At 43.7% G+C, this 20,239-nt stretch overlaps 1 protein-coding gene across 1 annotated transcript in view; it reads right to left on the bottom strand.

Moving 5' to 3' along the window:
* The window catches only part of LOC111863710 (TOX high mobility group box family member 4), an 87,095-nt gene that overhangs the window by 37,188 nt on the left and 29,668 nt on the right, over window positions 1-20,239 (bottom strand). The window contains exon 3 of the mRNA XM_023850257.1: window positions 5,101-5,354. Within this exon, the coding sequence (XP_023706025.1) occupies window positions 5,101-5,354 (254 nt within the window). The remainder of the gene's footprint in view (window positions 1-5,100; window positions 5,355-20,239) is intronic.

Below are 20,239 nucleotides of genomic sequence, written 5' to 3'. Positions count from 1 at the left end.
CGTCACTAACTAACGGTGACGCATCCTCTTCCTAGTATTAGATGGAGTGTACTGTACTTTTGGCTAATATATAAATACACGGAGATCTATATTCTGCACAATGCCACGCAGAAGCTGCTAACAGGGGCTAGGCTGTGCTCTGGCCTTCCGACAAGTAGCGATCCGCTTCTTGGCAAGGCAAGCGTCCAAGCCGGGCTCTGGGGGCACATCCAGCCTCCTGTCTTTCTCCCTGGGAGCAAATGGGCTCGGGACGTGAAGCTGACCACTTGTCTCAATCTAGTGCAGAGTGAACAGTGGAACTACACCTCCATTCTCCCATNTGCTCTGGCCTTCCGACAAGTAGCGATCCGCTTCTTGGCAAGGCAAGCGTCCAAGGGGGGCACATCCAGCCTCCTGTCTTTCTCCCTGGGAGCAAATGGGCTCGGGACGTGAAGCTGACCACTTGTCTCAATCTAGTGCAGAGTGAACAGTAGAACTACACCTCCATTCTCCCATACGTCTCATGGCGTGAAAATAAATTACGAACAGGGACAGATTTACCTTACTAAAATTTCATTCACATAATTAAGCTCTACATCACAGGGCAAGAGTTTGACGATTTCGATGCTCAATAATACCGGCAATCATACTTACCTTTACGGGTTAAAGCAGCTTCTTCACCTTCACGGTATTAAAATTTATAACTGATCAGTGAATCGTTTTATATATTGATCTGGGAGAAAACTTTTCTGCTAATGTTTCACAGTTCGACACCAAACTACTAACACCAGACACACAAGAAATATATGGCGACCCTCTGAGGCATGATGACGTTTTATTTGGTAGGTTCGTATCCTTTCTCTGCCTGAGCAACACGAGAGTTGCTTACCGTACTGCGTCCTCTTCCTGGAACTGATGAAGAACATGGTTTCATTCATAGCCTGTCCCTAACCGTCAAACAGGTCGTGTTCAGAGGGGAGGGGTGAACACCCCTGACCGTAGTTAGAAGCTATACTTCAGGTTCTTAATAAATATAACTTGGGGATGGGGTCAATAAACGGCTACAACTGAGTCGGTGAAAATAAGCCATGAACTAGGAAACGGTTCTAGACAGCATCCGCGCAAATATGCAAAAGAAAATTACCTCAGTGGTGACAGCCGGCGTACGAAATCTAACCTTGCATTTATTTTGCTCAATTAACAACGCTTTTCCAACTGCACAAGTTACGCCTATTATTATGGAGGCGAATGAGGAATGTCAGGTAGGATATAGATGAAGACGTGAGAAGCTTGTAGCCTGACTTAATGTACTAAATTTGGCCATGCGCTTAAGTATTTACGTAATTAAGTACCAGGCCATGAAGATATATTTGGGAGTTGAGATATAAATCCACCATTCTTAACCTGAACATTAAAGTGGTCAGTTTACACCCCGGTTGCTTCACCCCCGGTACCCATTGGATAGGAGGCTGGGTGGACCGCAGAGCCGGTCTGGACGCTGTAAAGTTAAGGTAAAGTTGTCCCTGTGCTTAAGTAATTAAGCACTACGCCATGAAGGCGTATGGAGGAGTGGATGTAGAGATCCATATTTTCTCGATCTCGGCACCAGTTGGAGGTGTGGTCAGCTTCACACCCCGTTCGCTTTACCCCCGGGGAAAGAGCCTCTAGTACCCATTGGATTTAAGGCTGAATGGACCCCTGGACACTGTAGATTACATAAAGACCTCTTGCACCTTCCGCGAATCGAACCCCGGCCGTCAAGTTCGTACTTTATCCCTATACCGACTGAGTTATCCCGGCGCTCAACGTACTACGCCACCATTTTCTTGTAGTAACTGAGAAAAATTACGAAAAGGAACTTGGGCAGTACAGACAGGCTCCAGAAGAAGTTTGGAAACTTGGGCTTCCAAAAAACGAATCAGAAGCACAGCAAACCCTCGTTATAACGGATTAATAACAGGGCAGGCCGCCCGACAGTACACCACAGGATACACAGCCTATACACGCAACAAACCCAGAAACGCACAATGCGAAGGTTCTTATACTGGGGGTTCTTTTTTATTTTAAGCAGTTTCGTAACTACAGAACCTTATTAGTGCCTCAGCATTTCTAAAAATCCACAATTCTACACAGCCAGATTTTGTCCGCTATAACGAGGCTCTACTGTATCTACAGATACACACTGGAGCTAGAGAGATTAGGTTGTGAGGATGAGAGACGGGTGAGACTGGCTCAGAACCGTGTCCAGTGGCGGATAACAATATTAAAGACCTGAAGACATCGGGTTCTGCTACCACAAGGACATAAATTTTAAGGAAGATACACTCGTAGCCGTAATGGGTTCCCAAATAACAAGATTCTCATCAATTCGTCGAATTAAAAACTAAGGACAATAATCAGGAATCTATTTTTGATTGCTGGCAGGGGTAAGAGATTTTTCTCTTATTCATACAATACAAACCGGTTCTGGTCAGCACCCAATCTCCATTCAATGACTCTTTCACCGCAGCCAGCCAAAGAGCCGGAGAGTGAACCTGACCACTCACCTCTATTTGGTGCCGATGTTAAGAATGCCTTTACTGTTTCAAAAGTTTTTATGGTGCAGTGCTTAGTTAAGTACAGGGACAACTTAATATTCCAGGAAAATAAAGGTTATTTAAAATTTTGAAAATTTGATATTGTCCGGTGCGAAGGTAGTTAAACTTTCGTGTCCAAGAGGTCACAGACCACGCGAAGACAACGTTCCTTCGAAACCCGTATGTACCGGGACATGTGATATTCCTTTTTGCACGGGTTCCTGACGGAAAATAATTCTGAAGTGGCCAGTTAATTCACCTCTACGGCTCACAGTTTGCTCATCCTTGACCGTGTTTTCTGAACATTCGAACAAAAAATAAATTCCCTGGCCTGTAGTCCGCAAGCGAACTATACCGACCGAGCGACTGCCGTTTATCGGCGAAGTTAGTGCCAACTTTAGCGGATAGAGGGTGTCACGTGGTCACGGCAACGCATCCCCACGGCCGTTAATCTCGATTTTCTAGACCGGCGCCGTTACATTTTCATTCAAGTAGCTCGTCGATTATCCTCACGAGGCTGAGTGGACCCCGTTCATAACCCACTACTTCTCAGAAAATCTGGTAACACAGGGAATCGAACCCGGGACCTCGGGGTCTGTAGCCTCTAATCACTAGATCAGAGAGGCGGTCTTCTGAACAATCAGAAATAGAAAATATGTTAGGCCTAGTATTCTAATCACACTTCAGGTAAGTTTTAACATTCTGAATGTTGACATCGGTCAACGTCAGGCTATTAATTATAAGGATCGAATTTCTAGTAAACTAATTGTTTAAAAAGCAGTTTCGAGAGGGGGGTTCATTAGGGTTTTTGAGAACGGGGTGCCGTAGAGAATACTTCAGAGAACTGGAAAGTAACAGGAGAGTCGAGAAAAGATACAGAGGAATGAGTTTCATAATTTGTATTTTTTCGGCAAACATCATTACGGTTATAAAACAATTGGGGATAAGATGGGGGGGACGTATAGCTAGCACGGGGGGGGTCACTTAAGATATACTTATGTTAAATGAAGTAACAGACGGTGAAATCACAAAAGCTGAACAATAATTAGGCCAAATTTTCCTGTCTTCCCTCGAATTACGCCCTCCCGCCACCCTCGCAATGCTCTGCTCCCGTTTCGCCGCGTTTCTCTCGATCGGCCGGCAAGCAATTCGCATTAAAGTGAATGCCACTAATTGAAATTCTATATAAATTACTTAAGCGCATTAAAATAAAATTCTATTTCTTTTCAGACTTACATATAACGGGGAGCACTTGTATAGGCTATGGTCTAACAGACTTACGGGGGAAGGGTAAGGGGCACCTGGCTACTGAGAGCCACCGCATCTTGGTACTTAACGCCAAACCATTATCAACAACATGGCAGTCATGCGAACTTGTGAGGTGGGCACAACATTATCGTTATTTAATGAGGTATTACAGGACTTTTGCATGGTGAGACGAGCACATCTTTAAAAAAACAAATTCGCAGCTCTCTACAACGAATGGAAACTGTTAAGACCTCGCGAAATATTTGTGCCACAGCTACAACTGATGAACCGTAACTTTTCATAGGCCATGACAAATCTGTGAGACTAAGTTCTTTTTCTGAATTGGACTGTTACTCCACTGGGAGTATATACAATTATGAGATCCTGGCAGGGTGCCACGTATTCGAGCTCCAATGTGTCATTTTGCTGTCATCTGAATAATGCTTCGTAAAAAATTAAAAGTTCCGGATTAAAAGTGTTAATTATATGTACCTTAAATGTAGCAAAACGAATTAAAAACCACTAGTTAAAAGTTAATAACAGGGACACGCGGTAGCGTAGTTGGTTGAGGCACTATGCTATAAGCTTGAAGGTCACTGGATTTTTTCAATTGACCTAATCCTTTCAGTAGCACTATGGCCCTGGGGTCGACTAAGCTTCTAACAGAAATGAGTACTAGGAATCTTCCTAGGGGGTAAAGGGCGGCCGGCGATTAAGGCTGACAACCTTACCACCATCTGTGAACCGACTGTCTAGATAATGTGGGAGCCTCGACGTCTCACAACCCTATGGGCCTTCACGACCTGTTACAGGGATAGCTTTACCTTTGCCTTCTTTAAGTTAATAACAAAAATTGTTGTAGTTGAGCTGCAGAGCAATAGACGAACGTATTAACAAGAATATTTTCAAAAGAGTAAGGTAAAATACAGGTTGACTAATGATTAACGAGTTAAGCAGCCATGAAAACGATTGGGGGACTGGAAGTATAGCTCCACCATTCGTGACCTCGGCACTAGAGGGAGGTGGGTATTCATCTTCACTCCTCGACCATTTTAACACCAGTGCCCACTGTATGGGATGCTGGGCGGGCCCCGGGGCCAGTGTGGACACAGCGGAGACGATAACATTTCTTTTCTATGGCAGGAATCGAACGCCGGCCGTCTAACCCGTATCCAATCGTTACACGAACTCAGCTATTCACAAAACAGTAGAGTCCATTATTCGTCTGACTGCATCACTTCAATTGCGAATGCTTTGCTACGTACACATACAAGCGCCTCAGCCCCTTTCATCTTACCTGACGCTGATTCCCATGGAATGTTCTGGTGGTCCCGTCAGGTATAGAGGCTGCTGGTACGCTGATGGGTCGTTCATCACCATGCCATCTGCGGGCTGACTGCCCATCATCTGGGGTTGCTGGTAGGACGCCATGTTGCCTTGGGATGGATGCTGATTGGCGGCTTGCTGGTGCTGCTGCTGTTGTTGCTGATGGTGCGGATTAATTGGAGGAATGTCGAACTCCTCGTCACCAAAACTGGGCGTATGAAAAGTCTGCAACAAATGATAAATAGAATTCCCGTTAAGAAGATCAAATTAAGTTAATCACAAAGCGATCTTAATGTGTAAGTACGATATACAGTAATACACTTCCAAATCTAACGGGGAAAGCATTGTTGAAATGGCGCATCCTAGCATGTCAACAGTGGATACCGAGGTTCTGTAATGGTCTGCTACTGGCTGCGTTTTTAGACCTGGCTGTTCTCAACAAAATGTCCAGTGGATTAGGTCGAGTCCACTAAATGTTACGAGCAGTGAAGGGTGTGTAAGGGTTATAAAAGGGCCTCAGTTATAGGTCGTTACTCCCGTAATGCAGCTGCAGCCACTAGCCCGCAACTTCTTCCCAGTTCTCATAGAAATCCCAGAGGCCTGATCTAAAATCACAGTCTGTACAACAGTCCAGTAACAAACAGCAGTTTGTTGGGCACTGCCTATCTTCTGACGTAAAGCAATATATACTGGTCACGTGTATTAGTGACTATAGACGGGGTTTGGATTGGATTTATTGCACCTTATACATTCACACTCGGGACTACAGGTAACCCAGCGATATCGCTGTTCACTGCTGCACACGCACTAGAATTCTCAGTCTTCGCTATTCGTATCCAGCTTTATCTTTTTCTGCCTTACACAATTAATAGAACAGCAGAGAAGAGAAAGAGAAGAACACGTTTACAGACAGAGCTCTGACAAATGCTGGGACACTACCTTCAATTAAGCATGAGGTGATACTCGACCCTGGTTTCCAGTTCACTAGCGTCAATTTAGAACTTCTTTAAGGACGATCTCTGTAATAATTAGATTAAATAGTGCCGAACGATACGATGATAATGAACTGCAAAGGATACAGAATGGGCGGCCGAAGTATCGGGCTATATATTTTGACATGACGCCTGAAAGCCGGAATAGTGGAGGTAGGATGGAAGTCCATTGATAGGCAACGGTTTAGTAAGCACGATCCCGTGATAACAGACATTCTCCACGGTTACCGATGGACTATATGTATATGAAACCGTGCACAGAAGAACGAGTTATTCGTAAGACAGTCGTCTTTTAAGGCAGTAGTAGAAGTGACCGATTCGTCAATAAAAACCGAGTCAGTCGCAGTGAAACAGAGGGAACTCGTACTCCAGAAGGGAATGGAGCGAGTATTAGGAAGTAATCAATTGTGAGCTGATATAATCGACTGTAATTGTAACAGAAGTGTCAATAAATCCAATCATCCAATCCAGAACCCGTATTATTCGTCACGGAAATTCCTCATCCGTGAAGATATACTGTCACTTCTTACAGGAAATCCACTTCGAGGACCTACTGACGAAGATTTCTTGGAGACAGAAAATTGTTAAAATCGCAACATTTACTAAGAAGTTACATTAAACGTATAAAATGCAAAGTTCATTCGATAAAGCAGACATATGCACAACACTCAGCAAAGAGCACGCTGAAAGTTGCGTGTTATAATGAAATGATATATTCAGAGCCGCATGCATCACACACTCTGCTGAATCAATATTATTGATGGAGGGAACGTTCAGCTGATAACTGACGAACTGCCGCTACACAGAATATTTTGTTAAGTGAGAAGACGCCTGAAAGCCGGCAACGACTCGGTAAACAGGTTCCCGCGGAAACGAACACGCAAGCAACAACAGAAGAACCCGTTTCTAAACACTGGATCGTTAAACACATAAATATGCGTACTGTTGGAAACGGTACTTTCNTGAGAAGACGCCTGAAAGCCGGCAACGACTCGGTAAACAGGTTCCCACGGCAACGAACAGGCAAGCAACAACAGAAGAACCCGTTTCTAAACACTGGATCAGTAAACACACAATATGAGTACTGCTGGATGCTCGGTCCTTGCGAAGTGGTTATGAAGAAGAGTTCTGTTGAGTGAAGTGAGAGGAAGTAGCTGAATGGGTCAGTTGGCAGTTCCGGTGAGAGTCACCCCGTGAAGAGGAGACAAGGAGGTTGGTGTGAGAGGACCGCCAGCCTGGAGTTAGTCAAAGAACTGAAGTTCAGTCGTTGTGAGCTGTTACTGAGGCACGGGGATAGTTGGGGAACCTAGAGCAAGAGGAATGTCCGCCGTTGAAAGCCGTTACCAGGCAACGGAGAGTGGAGATTGTAATTGACTAAGAACACTAGTCTGTGTGAAACATTGAACTATAAAGTGCAGTCACGAGTTGTGTGTATAAGTGGTCAATAAACTGAGTCACCAATCCAAACCCCGTCTATAGTCACGACCCCTAAGTCGTGACGATATCACGATTTCGTCAGTGAACCTGAACTTCATAGTGTCTAGTCCGACCTTGCATTCACCTCACATACTGATTACTCGAACTTGGAAGCCTAAATGACTCCGTCACAATACGTAAGCGCAAACTGGCTAGCACTCAACTCTCCATCTTAACATGCGAGCGACGGGAGTAGCCTACGATCTGCAGTCCAGACCAGTGAACTGCTCTTGGTCCTTGGTCGTTCTTGGTATCGGGCCCCGTCAGGACTCATGGCCTTATTTTTTTGTCTTTGCAGACTTTTACGTGATTTGAAATGGGGCCTCCTCTTCGAGTACAGGTGGGGTCTGACTAGTACTGGTCACTCCATCTCTGCTGGAGAGTGACTGCTGGCTCTCTCTGTGCAATCACTCACTCCCAATTAACTTCAACTCGACGGACCTCGAACGAGAGTTGTCATCTATAACTTCGGGTCCGACCACCGAGAAAACACCGCCTCCAGCACTTCCTCTACGCTCTGCATGTTAGCAGTACTGTATTTTATACTGAGAATTAAACAATGACGAAAAACGAACGAATAACAGAGACAAAGATTCCACAATTGGCAATTGCCAATCGTTTTAGATCTAGGAATAGCAGGTTCGCGCATGTCTAGAACTGCAATTGCGATCAAAAGGCAAACATGTGCCATTATTTTGAAAGGATCTGCCTTCTTAGATATACTGCCGTATATTCCGTTCAAAGTCAACGCTTGCTGCCTGCTTCATAATGGGCTTACTCTTTAGTCGTAAAGGTGGAAGCAAAATTTTCTTCCGAAACGTCGGTTGACATTCAATGTACTACTCGTATATGGCATTATGTCTCATTAGATAGACGGCTTCATACCGCTTTGAGAACCTCAAAGACTGCATAACGCTCGTACAATATTCCTAAAGGCGCGTCCACATTACTCGTGCTCGTGTGACTCGCTATGCTAGCGAGTAATGTGGACGATATGATAAGTCACGAGACAAGCAAATTTAAAATTTTTACTTTAAAAACTATAGCCAATAAATTAAAATACGACTACAGCCTATACACACTACGAGTAAATATACGGATCCTCGCGCGCCGAAGCCTGGCGAGCAACTGAAGTAGTGTGGACGAAGATTTACGAGCACAAGTAAAAGCCAGACGAGTCTCCTGACCCTCCCGACGAGCATAAGCCTGGCGAGCACGAGCAAGAGTAATGTGGGCGCGCCTTTAGACTCGCCGAATGTAGCAACTCCGCTATGGATGAATGCATTAGAGGCCACGCTACAAGTTACTGTGTTAGCCCCGCTATATTTCAGGCTATAATCAAAAAGCGTCGGCAACGCATCAAAACTACATTTCCGCTTCGAGTTACTCAACATCAGAAAGACTCAGCCTCTTTGTGACGTAAGTACGATGAACCAGAAGAAATTTTTCACGCGTAACAGAACTCAGTACCGCACATCCATTTTAACGAGATATTCGGCTTAGATGTGTAGCACAGAATTTGGATCCAATGAGAAGCAAATGTACATAACGTATTGAACAAGGCGAGCGTCCACCATTTCGAAACCTTTTACAGAGCAGGCATATATAGCAGTAATTTGCTTTACTTGAAGTTCGAATCCCGATATGTTACCGGCTATACTGATATTTATTGTGGTTTCTGACATATATGAGGTAAAGTTGTCCACGTGTTTAACTAATTAAACACTATGATATGAAAGGCGCATTGGAGGAGTGGATGTATAGATACATATTTTCTTGACCTCGGTACTAGTTGGAGATGAGTAGTCAGCTTCATGCCTCTACCGCTTTACAACCGGGTAAAGAGCCCCCGGCACCCATTGGATAGGAGGTTGGATGGTTTTTCTCATATTCCTTCTGTTAATTATACACGATCACGTCCCAGACATAATTCGACATTAGATTACTTCTCTATAGCTGAAAAGGCGTCGTTAAATAACATAAGAACTACCAATCAACAAATACTTTTCATCCAGATACTTCTTTGTATCGCCATAAAGGTAAAAAAGGGTGAAGCTATCCCTGTACGAGTAACAGGACGTGAAGGCTCATAGGGTCGTGAGAGGTCGAGGCTCCCACATTTTCTGCACCAGTGGTTCTCAACCTTTGTGAGACTACGGCCCGGTAATTTTTTTATAAGACTAGGGCCAGGTACAATTGACGCCATGGCCCGGTACCGTACGCGGCACGGCGATTGAAAAACACTGTTCTAGATAGTCGGCTCACAGAAGGCGGTGAGGTTGTCAGCCTTACGCGCCAGCCGCTATTTACCCCCAAGAAGAATCCTGGTACTCATTTCTGTTAGAAGCTGAGTCGACTCCAGAGCGATAGTGCGGCTCGAATGATTAGGTAAATAAAAAAAAAATCCAATGACCTAATCGGGAATCGAACCCGTGACCTTCCAGCTTGTGGCATAGTGTCAGTAACAAATACTATATAATTCTATTTTATGCTCACTGTTCTCACACTTCAGTACACAATACATCAATAGCTTCTTGACTAACGTCTTCATCTGTCTCTCTTTCTATGCTTACAGTAGCTAAAGGAATATGATAATTCTACAAGGAAAGGAGAAATGGTTTATACTCTCCCATAAGAGGCATCTCGAAAAAATGTGAGACATTGGGATAGGGTGCAGACTGGATTCGTCTGGTCCAGGATATGATCCAGTGGCGGGCTCTTGTGAATACGGTAATGAACATTTGGGATCTACAAACGGAAGGGGATTACTGAACTCAGCGACTCTTATCACCTCAAAAAGAGCTCCATTCCGCGGAGTTTGTTACTTAGTGTTTATTATGCCTGACTAAACCTAAAACATAAGTTATTTTTTTCATGGGGTGAGATTGAGTCCACCTGGTACTGCGGCCATTTTTTGGCCTATTGTACCAGTTCAAGATGATAAATGATGATTATTATTAATGTGGAGCAATCGGTGGAATGCGAACTGGCAGGGGAAACCGAAGCACTCGAAGAAAATCCGCCCCAGTACCAATTTGTCAACCACAAATCCCACATAACCTGATCCGGGTTAGAACGCGGGCCGCCGAGGTGGAAAACCGGCGACTAACCGCCTGAGCTATGGCGCGGCCACAAAATAGAAGTTAAAGTACATTGGGCCTTAGCCATTTCATAATGTGGACATTCGTCGTTTTTCAACGACAATAAAAAAAACGGCCCGATCTTCAGGGCAGCAACAACAGAAAAACTCGTTTCACTTTAACGCTTTCCATACTCAAAATGTCACCTTGAAATTGAACCATTCTTCCTTCACCTCATTTGCAATGTAACATTATGAGGCAAACTAAATCTCTCCCACCGCATCTCAACGTTTCGAACGATAAATTTAGTTTTCAGACTAACGAAATCGTTACGTTGTAATGGAATTATATAAATGAAGTATTCAGCTCAGAAAGGTGAAAGCATGCAGTCAAGAAGAGACCTGCAGGCAAACCTCACACCGACTTCTACATTAAACATTTCACGTAAGCCTACGGAAGGTAATACTAAGGCAGTATCCACCAGCAAGTGGTGTTCCTATCCATCTGACAGTGAAGACAAGTGTTAATCATATAAAACAAAATTCTGTGGCTTGACTCCGCAAGCGAACTATACCAACCGAGCGACCGCCACTTGTCAGCGAAGTTAGTGCTAACTTTATCGGATAGAGGGCGTCGCGTGGTCAGCGCAACGAATCCCCACGGCCGTTAATCTCAGTTTTCTAGACCGGAGACTCTATTTCCTTGAAACAGATCATCAATTATCCTCACGAGGCTGGGTGGACCCCGTTCCAGAACCATTAATTCTCAGAATATCTGGTAGCGCTGGGAATCGAACCCGGGACCTCAGGATCTGTAGCCGGGAACTCTGAACACTAGACCACAAAATGCAATGAAAATAGCGGAACCACTGGAACTTGCAGTGAAGTCACTGGTTCTGCAGAATGCTGCTTTGAAACATTGTGCTACTCCAAGCAGTACAGTGAGTACACTATGGGCTAATGCATAATGCAACACAAACCGTTCGCAGTCTCTCCTTTCTTCTAAAATGCCATTTAAATCACACCTAATTGCAAAATGTTTCGGTCTTAGAAGGCCATCTTCGGACCACTGTTCACCAACTGACACTGCAACACCAACAAGTTCGTATGTCAATGCATCCCATGATATTGCAGATCGTCGTTCGCACTAAAATGTGTTTGCTGGAGAATAAATATTGTTTCTTTGCTCCACCTGATTTTCATTTTGCGGTGTCCATGTTGCGTCCCCTTCGTGTGTAGTTCTCATTAGTTGGCCGTGTGTCCTTGTATTCTTACTCTCTGAACACCCTTGTTTAAGCCCGGAAAATGGGGGTATTCAGTAGCGCATGATGTATGGCAATGCATAAAACATGAGTAAATATAAGTCCAGTAAGAGTGAGGAGGATCCATACTTTTTTTTTCCGCAAATTGCTACACAAATGCTGAAGCCGGGGAAGGTTGAATGGTTGCTCAGAGACTTGTTCCTGCAAGGAACCGAATCATCTCCTAATCACCGACCGACAACACAGAGATCTCAGAAAACACGGCCCAATCACAGCCAGTAAATGTCTCTCGCTGAGGCACTATGCTACAAGCCGGGATGTCGCGGGTTCGATTCCCGATAACATTGGATTTTTCAATTGACCTAATACTTCCAGCAGAACTATGGCCCTGGGGTCGACTCAGAATCTAACAGAAACGAGTACCAGGAATCTTCCTGGGGCTAAAGGGCGGCTGGAGCGCAAGGCTGACAAATTCACTGCTATCTGTGAGTTGACTGTCTAGAAGATGTTGGAGCCTCGATGTCTCACAACCCTATGGGCCTGCACGACAAGAAGAGTAACTTGACGTTAGAACTAGCAGCCTCACACATCGATGTCTGCGGCCTTACAATTTTACGCGCAAGGACTACATATGAGGAAATGCTTTATTTTCAGATGAGGCAGGCAAATTAGGCTGTACACACGGCAATGCGTACGAATTCCGCCGTATATGAGGTTTGAAAGTGTTTCTGAGGTTCTCTTTGGCCTTACCATATTCATGCCTCATGGTGAATCTGCGGGCTGTAACAATAAAAAATTAAGTATGGTATCTCATACTGACTTCAATTTTAGAATTTTAAAATGCGCCGAACGATGTGAATGAGAGAAATTAGAAGGAAAAGTCCGTCAGCATCATAACAAATAATCGCCGACCGCAGTTTCTGTTTCGCGTTTGGGAGATACGAATAAAACGAAATTAGTCCATACAAATTCTACGCACCCTGTATTATTATACATGCACATAGAAATATAACTGAAATCCGTTAAAGTCGAAGAGTTCTATCTTCCGGGATATAACGTCGTGTAGTACGGTGAAATTAACCGACATTTCGCAGAAAAATATCGCAGAGTCTGCTCTATTTGCTGCTTGATTCATGTTTATTTTCGCTTAGTGGGGGGTGGAGTCCAACTGGGTCCACTCGGCATGGCGGCCACTGATTGGCCTATTGTAGCCTGCCCCGGGTGATAATGATGATAGAAAATTTGGTGGAATGAAGATTGACAGGGGAAACCGAAGTCCTCGGGAAAACCCCGCCCCAGCGCCACTTTGTCCACCACAAATCCCACTTGACCAGACTCGGGATCGAACCCGGGCCGCCGCGGTGGGAAGTCAGCGACTCACCGCTTGAGCTATGGCGCGGCCTTTGCTTCATGTTGGTCTCTTGTCTGGTTGACTCTTCGACCTTGAAGGAGGAGGCAACATGTTCCTCAGAAATGTCGGATGACTTTCACCGGACTACAGGGCGTTATATAACAAATGACAGAACTGCAGCCACCGCTGGAAGAACCTCAAATCGAACTCTGGTAAAGATGGGGAGGGGGGATCAGAAAATGTGAATGGACATATTAATCTTGTATAAGTTCATTTCATCTAAAAGTAGCACAAAACGTGTGGTAAATACCAACATACGTAACGTTCCTGCATGCGCCGCACAATGACGTGTAGAAGTCACCGGACTGGAAACTGAGCCACGAACTGACAGCCAGCAAGATCAGAAACAGCTGATGAAGAAAAGTATACGAGTATGTTGAGACTTTTCAAAGTGCTTCTATTCTGGAATAAAGGTAACGGTAAAGTTGTCCTTGTGCTTAACTAATTAAGCATTACACCATGAAGACGTATGGAGGAGTAGGTGTATAGACCCACGTCTTCTTGACCTCGGCACTTGTTGGAGGTGAGTGGTCAGCTTCACGCCCTGGCCGCTTTGACCCCGGTACCCATTGAACAGGAGGTTATGTGGGCCCCAGAGTCGGTCTGGACTACATGGAGAAGTAAAAATTCTTTCCCCCACCGGGACTCGAACTCCGACCCCTCGTCTAGCCCGTAGCCAGTCGCTATACCGGCTGAGCCATCCAGGCTCCATTTTGAAATAACGTCCATATAATCTATAAAGCTCATAAAAATGCCTTCAAATGGCAATTAACGTTTCGATCAGAGCAAGAAATGGAAATGGAAGGTCATGTGATTACAGGAATACAGGGAAGTCACGAAATACAAATACATTTCAAAATACGGACATGAGGTGGTCAAATGCAATGGTGACAAGATAGAGAAGTATTGGCAACTATTTCCAGCATCTTTCGTAACCTCATTACAATACGAAAACAATAGACCTCCAATCTTGAAAGAGCTCACGCTTGCAAGTTATTCAGTGAAACTTAGCAATAAATTAGACGTTTGAAACTCATCTTCTCCATCTTAGCTCGAACAGACGGAAGAAGAGAGAGCAGCCACTGCTCTTTTTTTCCTTGGCACTACAGCCCCAGTGGGCCTAGGCCTACCTCCATGAACTTCTCCGTTCACTTCGGTTTTTCTAGATCTTACACATTCGGTAGGACTCCTTGGGCGAGTGATCAGCTCGTCGCAAGGCCCTCTACCTGTACAGAAACACAGAAAAACGCACACACACAAACTAAACATCCTTGCCCTGAGTGGGATTCGAACCCACGATCCCGGTTTCCAAGCGAGCGAAGACAGTACATGCCTTAGACCGCTCGGCTACCGTGACCGGCCAGCCACTGCTTTACTGAGTCTTAATTTCCCAATTCATATCGACATCTCGGTAACTAAACAAGAGGAGTCCAAGGCAAGACACACGCAACAGAGTAACACCTCTGTTGCTGGAGACCCTTTCACTGCCGTCGGTAGACGAATCTTCTGGAAGTTCAAAAACGGACGTTTTCGTGTCTTATCATTATTCGACTGAGAGAATAAAAAAATAAAGAGGAAGATAATAAAGTTTTGTTGTTTTCCACAGAAAATTTGTATTAACAAAGCCAAAGCAGAAGACGAGAAGGGAGTCACGGAAATGAGATAGGGGAGACCTGTCCTAGAAGACATGCGATTCAATTGCGCTGCTCTCCAAATTAAATTTCGCCCAGGAAATAAGCAGAAGGTCGTATTGAAAGATGCCTCATTAGCCGGGAGCTCTCAAACAAGAGATATAATCGACGAAGACAAACATACAACCTCCCCCTTTGTTGTCCTTCAATAACAATGTTATCCTTTTAGCCCGGTTATACAGTACACAGACAGCGATCTGACGTATGCTGTTAGAAGCTACACAGGAAAATACCAACCTTACAGTTCGATATCAAAGAGTGAGATGGGAAAGACCGTAAAGAATTTGGGAGATGAATTGGTTTAGTTCTTGCGACAGAAACTTCCGTGAGTTTAACGATCAATCATAAAGATTCGTGAGTTATGGAAGACATCGTTGTATTAAAATTCTATATATATTCATAGATAAGGTATTATTCTAGGAATGTTTTCAAAAATGCGACTAAAAACAATGAAAACCGACAATTTGCCATGCAGGGAAACACAAGCCTGCAATTCACACCTGGTATCTTGCAAAAGACATGGTTCTACAGAAGTTAAAAAGAAAAGAAAGAAAGAAAGATCCTGGTAGCCATTTCTGTTAGAGGCTGAGTCAACCCCAGGACCATAGCGCGGCTGGAAGGATTATATCAATTGAAAAAATCCAATGACCTCATCGGGACTTGAACCCGCGACCTTCCGGCTTGTAGCATTGTGCCTGAACCAACTACGCTACCGCGTGCCCCCTTACAAAAGTAAAAACTTGTAATTTATAGGCCTAGGTTTTTACATCGAATAATCGTTAATATTTTAAACGCCATCCCATGGTCAATGTGAAATTCATCTTCACATTAACATATTTCTGGCAATGGTAACTTGGTGGATTAGGGCTAACGTACAAGGTAGTGGATTCGATTTTAACCGGATAAAATGCAGATCTTTCAAAATTCGGGAAATGCTACGCTCTACTGCTGTTCGACTCTCGCGTCAAGATGCTGGCCCTGATAATCCGTAGAGAAACAGAAATTACGTTGAACGGGTTCTACCACCTAATCTGGTGAATCTTGTCACCACTGTGGGTAGGCGGACAGAGTCAAGAAATTTAGCTGGATGTCAGAAATTGTCAGATTTTTCCAACCTAAAACATAGTCTTCAGCTGCAAGTTACTGAAATACATAAACTGTAAGCCTACAGAGAAGTTACTCTATGTTGGAGGCGAAAATTAGGCAGCCGGGGATGTCGGTAACCACGTTTTGCAAACAAATACCAAAAGATCTGTTGGATTTGAGATTCTGGTAGCGGTAACTATGAACAGTTTTATCTCCTGAGATATAACGCAGTGTAGTTCGGTGAATTCAACCAACTTTTCGGGGGAACATACAGGCATAGCCTTTATGTTCAGGGCCAAAAAGTAAAACAAGCAAGAAACCAGCATGGCGGCGATTTGTTCCTCCACAATGTTCGCTGACTTTTACCGGATTATAGGCGTTATATCCCAGAAGATACAACTCTCCAAATACCAACAGACTTTCCTTAATCACAGCGTCTCTGACTCCCCGTACAAAGGTCAGTGAATCATGACATTCTTCGTGTAACTCCCGTAGTCCTCCGGGTTCATGTCTAAACTAACCATGCTTCCCCTGTTTTTATCGATTTACCGCTAATTACAATTCTTACGCCTTCGTGCCCATAACAGAATAGGGGTAACATTTTCTGGAAGAAAGAATACGTTACTGTACTTCTGACGTAACAAGATAATATATACTACAGCGTTCAAGAATACAACGGCCAAATATACATGCACAGTGTTGCATCATGAAAACATTAGCTCAGCATTCCGTTTATTAATACCCCTTATTGAATCTCAGACAATATAAACCTCACCCAAAATAGGACGTAATTCATTTCATCTTGAACGCACTGTGGCCTGCTTGCTGCAACGGCATAGAAATAGCATCGAATAACCAAGGGCCAATTTTAAATTATTTCTAATTGTTTCACAATGATTATTCATATATGCATCATGAAATCACTTAAATATAACTGGCTCATTCCTTCTTATGAACGATTCCTGTCAAACCAAGTTTTGATACGACCACACTAATATTAATTTCCACCCCCCACCCCCCGGCGATTCTGGAAAATGGGCAGAGTAAGTTAGGTATATATGTACTGCTCAGTTCTACAGCTCGGCATCCAGTGTACAAAAGAAAATAAATGTACAAGACTGCTTCATTATCTTTAAGCCAATGCATGATACATTCTCAATTAGATACATGGACGCACACTTTCCCATCATGAAACATACGTAATTTTCACAGAATTTCCCTTTACGGCACTAGAATTATTACTAATGGCTCTGCAGCTCAGTTCGGGCCCTGGTCGCTTCCAAGACATTTTTTCCATCCCCTCCTGTCCAACGCCCTTCGTCACCATCCTTGCACACTAAACACCCTAAGATCACCCACCCATCCAACATTCGGATCGTAATGTTCCAATTTGTATGGTTTAGAAAACAGTTCATGTACTTAACTGTCATACGTTAAACGCCAGGATCCATTTTCACGCACTGGGCCAAGTATCCTTTGAAGCACCTTCCTACTTAAGCCCCTCAAACTCTTCTCATTACTCCTAGTTAACGTTCGACTCTAGCTCCCAAACTTGAGCACAGCTGTGGTACTAAAACATGCCACTCAATTTCACTGTTTGATCGATTGCATTCCGAGAAATTAAATTAAAACAAAAGATGCATTATTTCGAAGCAGGCTTAAGTAAAAACAGAGCAGTACTAACGTTGGTGGATGGGCCGCGCCATAGCTCAAGCGGTTAATCGCTGGCTTCCCACCGCGGCGGCCCGGGTTCGATCCCGGGTCTCGTCAAGTGGGATTTGTGGCGGACAAAGTGGCGCTGGGGCAGGTTTTCTCCGAGTACTTCGGTTTCCCCTGTCAATCTTCATTCCACCAATTGCTCCACAATCACCCACACCTATCATCTGGGGCTGGTACAATAGGCCAGAAGTGGCCGCAGTACAAGGAATTAGTCCCACTGCACTAACACTAAAAAAAAAGGTCGGGGGGGGGAGATGCTAACATAACGTGTTCTCCTCCCCTTCCCCCACTCATCATGTAACAAATACACAATTTTCTCGAACTGAAAACTGTTTGAGGCCAGCAAACACACACACATACACACACCAGAGTATCTCTAAACCTACACACATTTCGATAGTCGCAAAGTTTAAGGTCTGCAGTGTCCGGGAAAACGCGCAGCAAACTGGGATCTCCGGTTTGAATCTCACTCAGGGTATGAATATTTGATCACGTTTCTGTGCGTTTCCTTGTAATCATGTAACCTTCGGGAGGGTAGTCAGAACCTTTATCCAACGAGTAATACTACCCTTGTCTCTACAAGGGACCTGAGGGATACTGACATTGTTCTGGTTTATACAGTATATAAAGACTGGAATGATGGGCAAGGTCCATGAGAATAGCCTTAAACGTACTTAAGTAGGCCCACTTATGACTTAATTTTAATCCAGATCAGGTAAAATTATCCCTGTAACAGGACGCAAAGGTCAATAGGGTTGTGGGACGTCGAGGATCCCACATTTTTTCTAGACAATCGGTTCACAGATGACGGTGAGGTTGTCAGCCTTACGCATCGGTTGCCCCCCCCCCCAAGGAAGATTCCTCATACTCATTTCTGTTAGAGGATGAGTCGACCCCAGGGCCGTAGTGCGGCTGGAAGGATTAGGTCAATTGAAAAAAAAACAATGATCTCATCGAGAATCGAACCTGCAACCTTATGGCTTGTAGCATAGTGCCTTTATACTGATCTAGAATATTAATGATTACTCGAAGAAATATCCTGGGAACCGTGCTTCCAAAACTGCGCAGACGCGAAGAAAATAAATATTTCATTCATCAGTTAATCACTGCTCTTATTGTATCTAAATTTGGTAGTCATGATATTTCAAGCAGGTTTCAGATTCAAATTCCTTAACAGTCATGAATATTTGTGACCGCTTTTATGTAGAGAAAGTATTTACGAAAAACTGATCCCCCATTTAAGGTGTCATGCTTACAGTATTCTTATGATCCAGAACCTCCTAAGATTGGGGAGAGGATGGCTCGAATTTATAGATTCTACAAATATATTAATTTCTTTTAATTCGCTTAGTGGGGGTGGTTAATTACTTCTATTTGGCATAAGGAAAAATTGCCTGATCAGTGAAGGAGTCTATTATTGCACCAGTTCACAAGAAGGGTGATAAAACTGACTGTAGTAATTAACGGGGGATATCACTGCTATCAACTTCATATAAAATTTTGTCCAATATTCTTCTTTCAGTGAACGGAGAAGTTCCTAGAGGTAGGCCTAGGCCTACTGGGGCTGTAGTGCCAAGGAAAAAAATTCTTGTTTCAAGGTTAAGTCCATATATAGATGAAATTATTGGGGATCATCAGTGTGGGTTACGACGTAACAGATCAACTACAGATCAGATCTTTTGCATTCGTCAGATATTGGAGAAAAAATGTGAGTACGATGAGACAGTACATCAGCTATTCATAGACTTCAAGAAAGCCTATGATTCAGTTAGGAGGGAAGTACTGTACAATATTCTGATACAGTTTTGGATACCCATGAAACTAGTTAGGTTGATTAAAATGTGTTTAAACGAAACGTATAGTAAAGTCCGTGTAGGTAAACATTTGTCTGATAATTTTCCTATCCAGAACGGTCCAAATCAAGCAGACGCTTTATCGCCATTGCTTTTCAACTTTGCATTAGAATATGCAATTAGGAAGGTCCAGGGAAACCAGGTGGGACTGAAATTAAAAGGGACACATCAGCTGTTGGCCTATGCCGATGATGTGAATCTACTGGGTGATAATGTAGATACCATAAAGAAAAACACACAAACTTTAACTGACGCAAGTAAAGAGGTTGGTCTAGAAGTAAACACAGAGAAAACTAAGTATATGTTACTGTCTCGTCACCAACATGCGGGACAAAATCATGACATAAAGATAGGATATAGATGTTTTGAAAATGTGGCACAATTCAGATATTTGTGAACAACGATAACAAATCAAAACCTGATTCTGGAGGAAATTAAGAGGAGATTGAACTCGGGTAATGCTTGCTACCATTCAGTCCAGAACCTTTTGTCTTCTCGTCTGTTGTCCAAAAACATAAAAATTAGAATATACAAAACTATA

The sequence above is a fragment of the Cryptotermes secundus genome, unplaced genomic scaffold, assembly GCF_002891405.2.
Source record: "Cryptotermes secundus unplaced genomic scaffold, Csec_1.0 scaffold429, whole genome shotgun sequence".
Lineage (NCBI taxonomy): Eukaryota > Metazoa > Arthropoda > Insecta > Blattodea > Kalotermitidae > Cryptotermes > Cryptotermes secundus.
The sequence above is the reverse complement of the archived record's forward strand: the minus strand, read 5'-3'. Positions and strand labels throughout refer to the sequence as shown.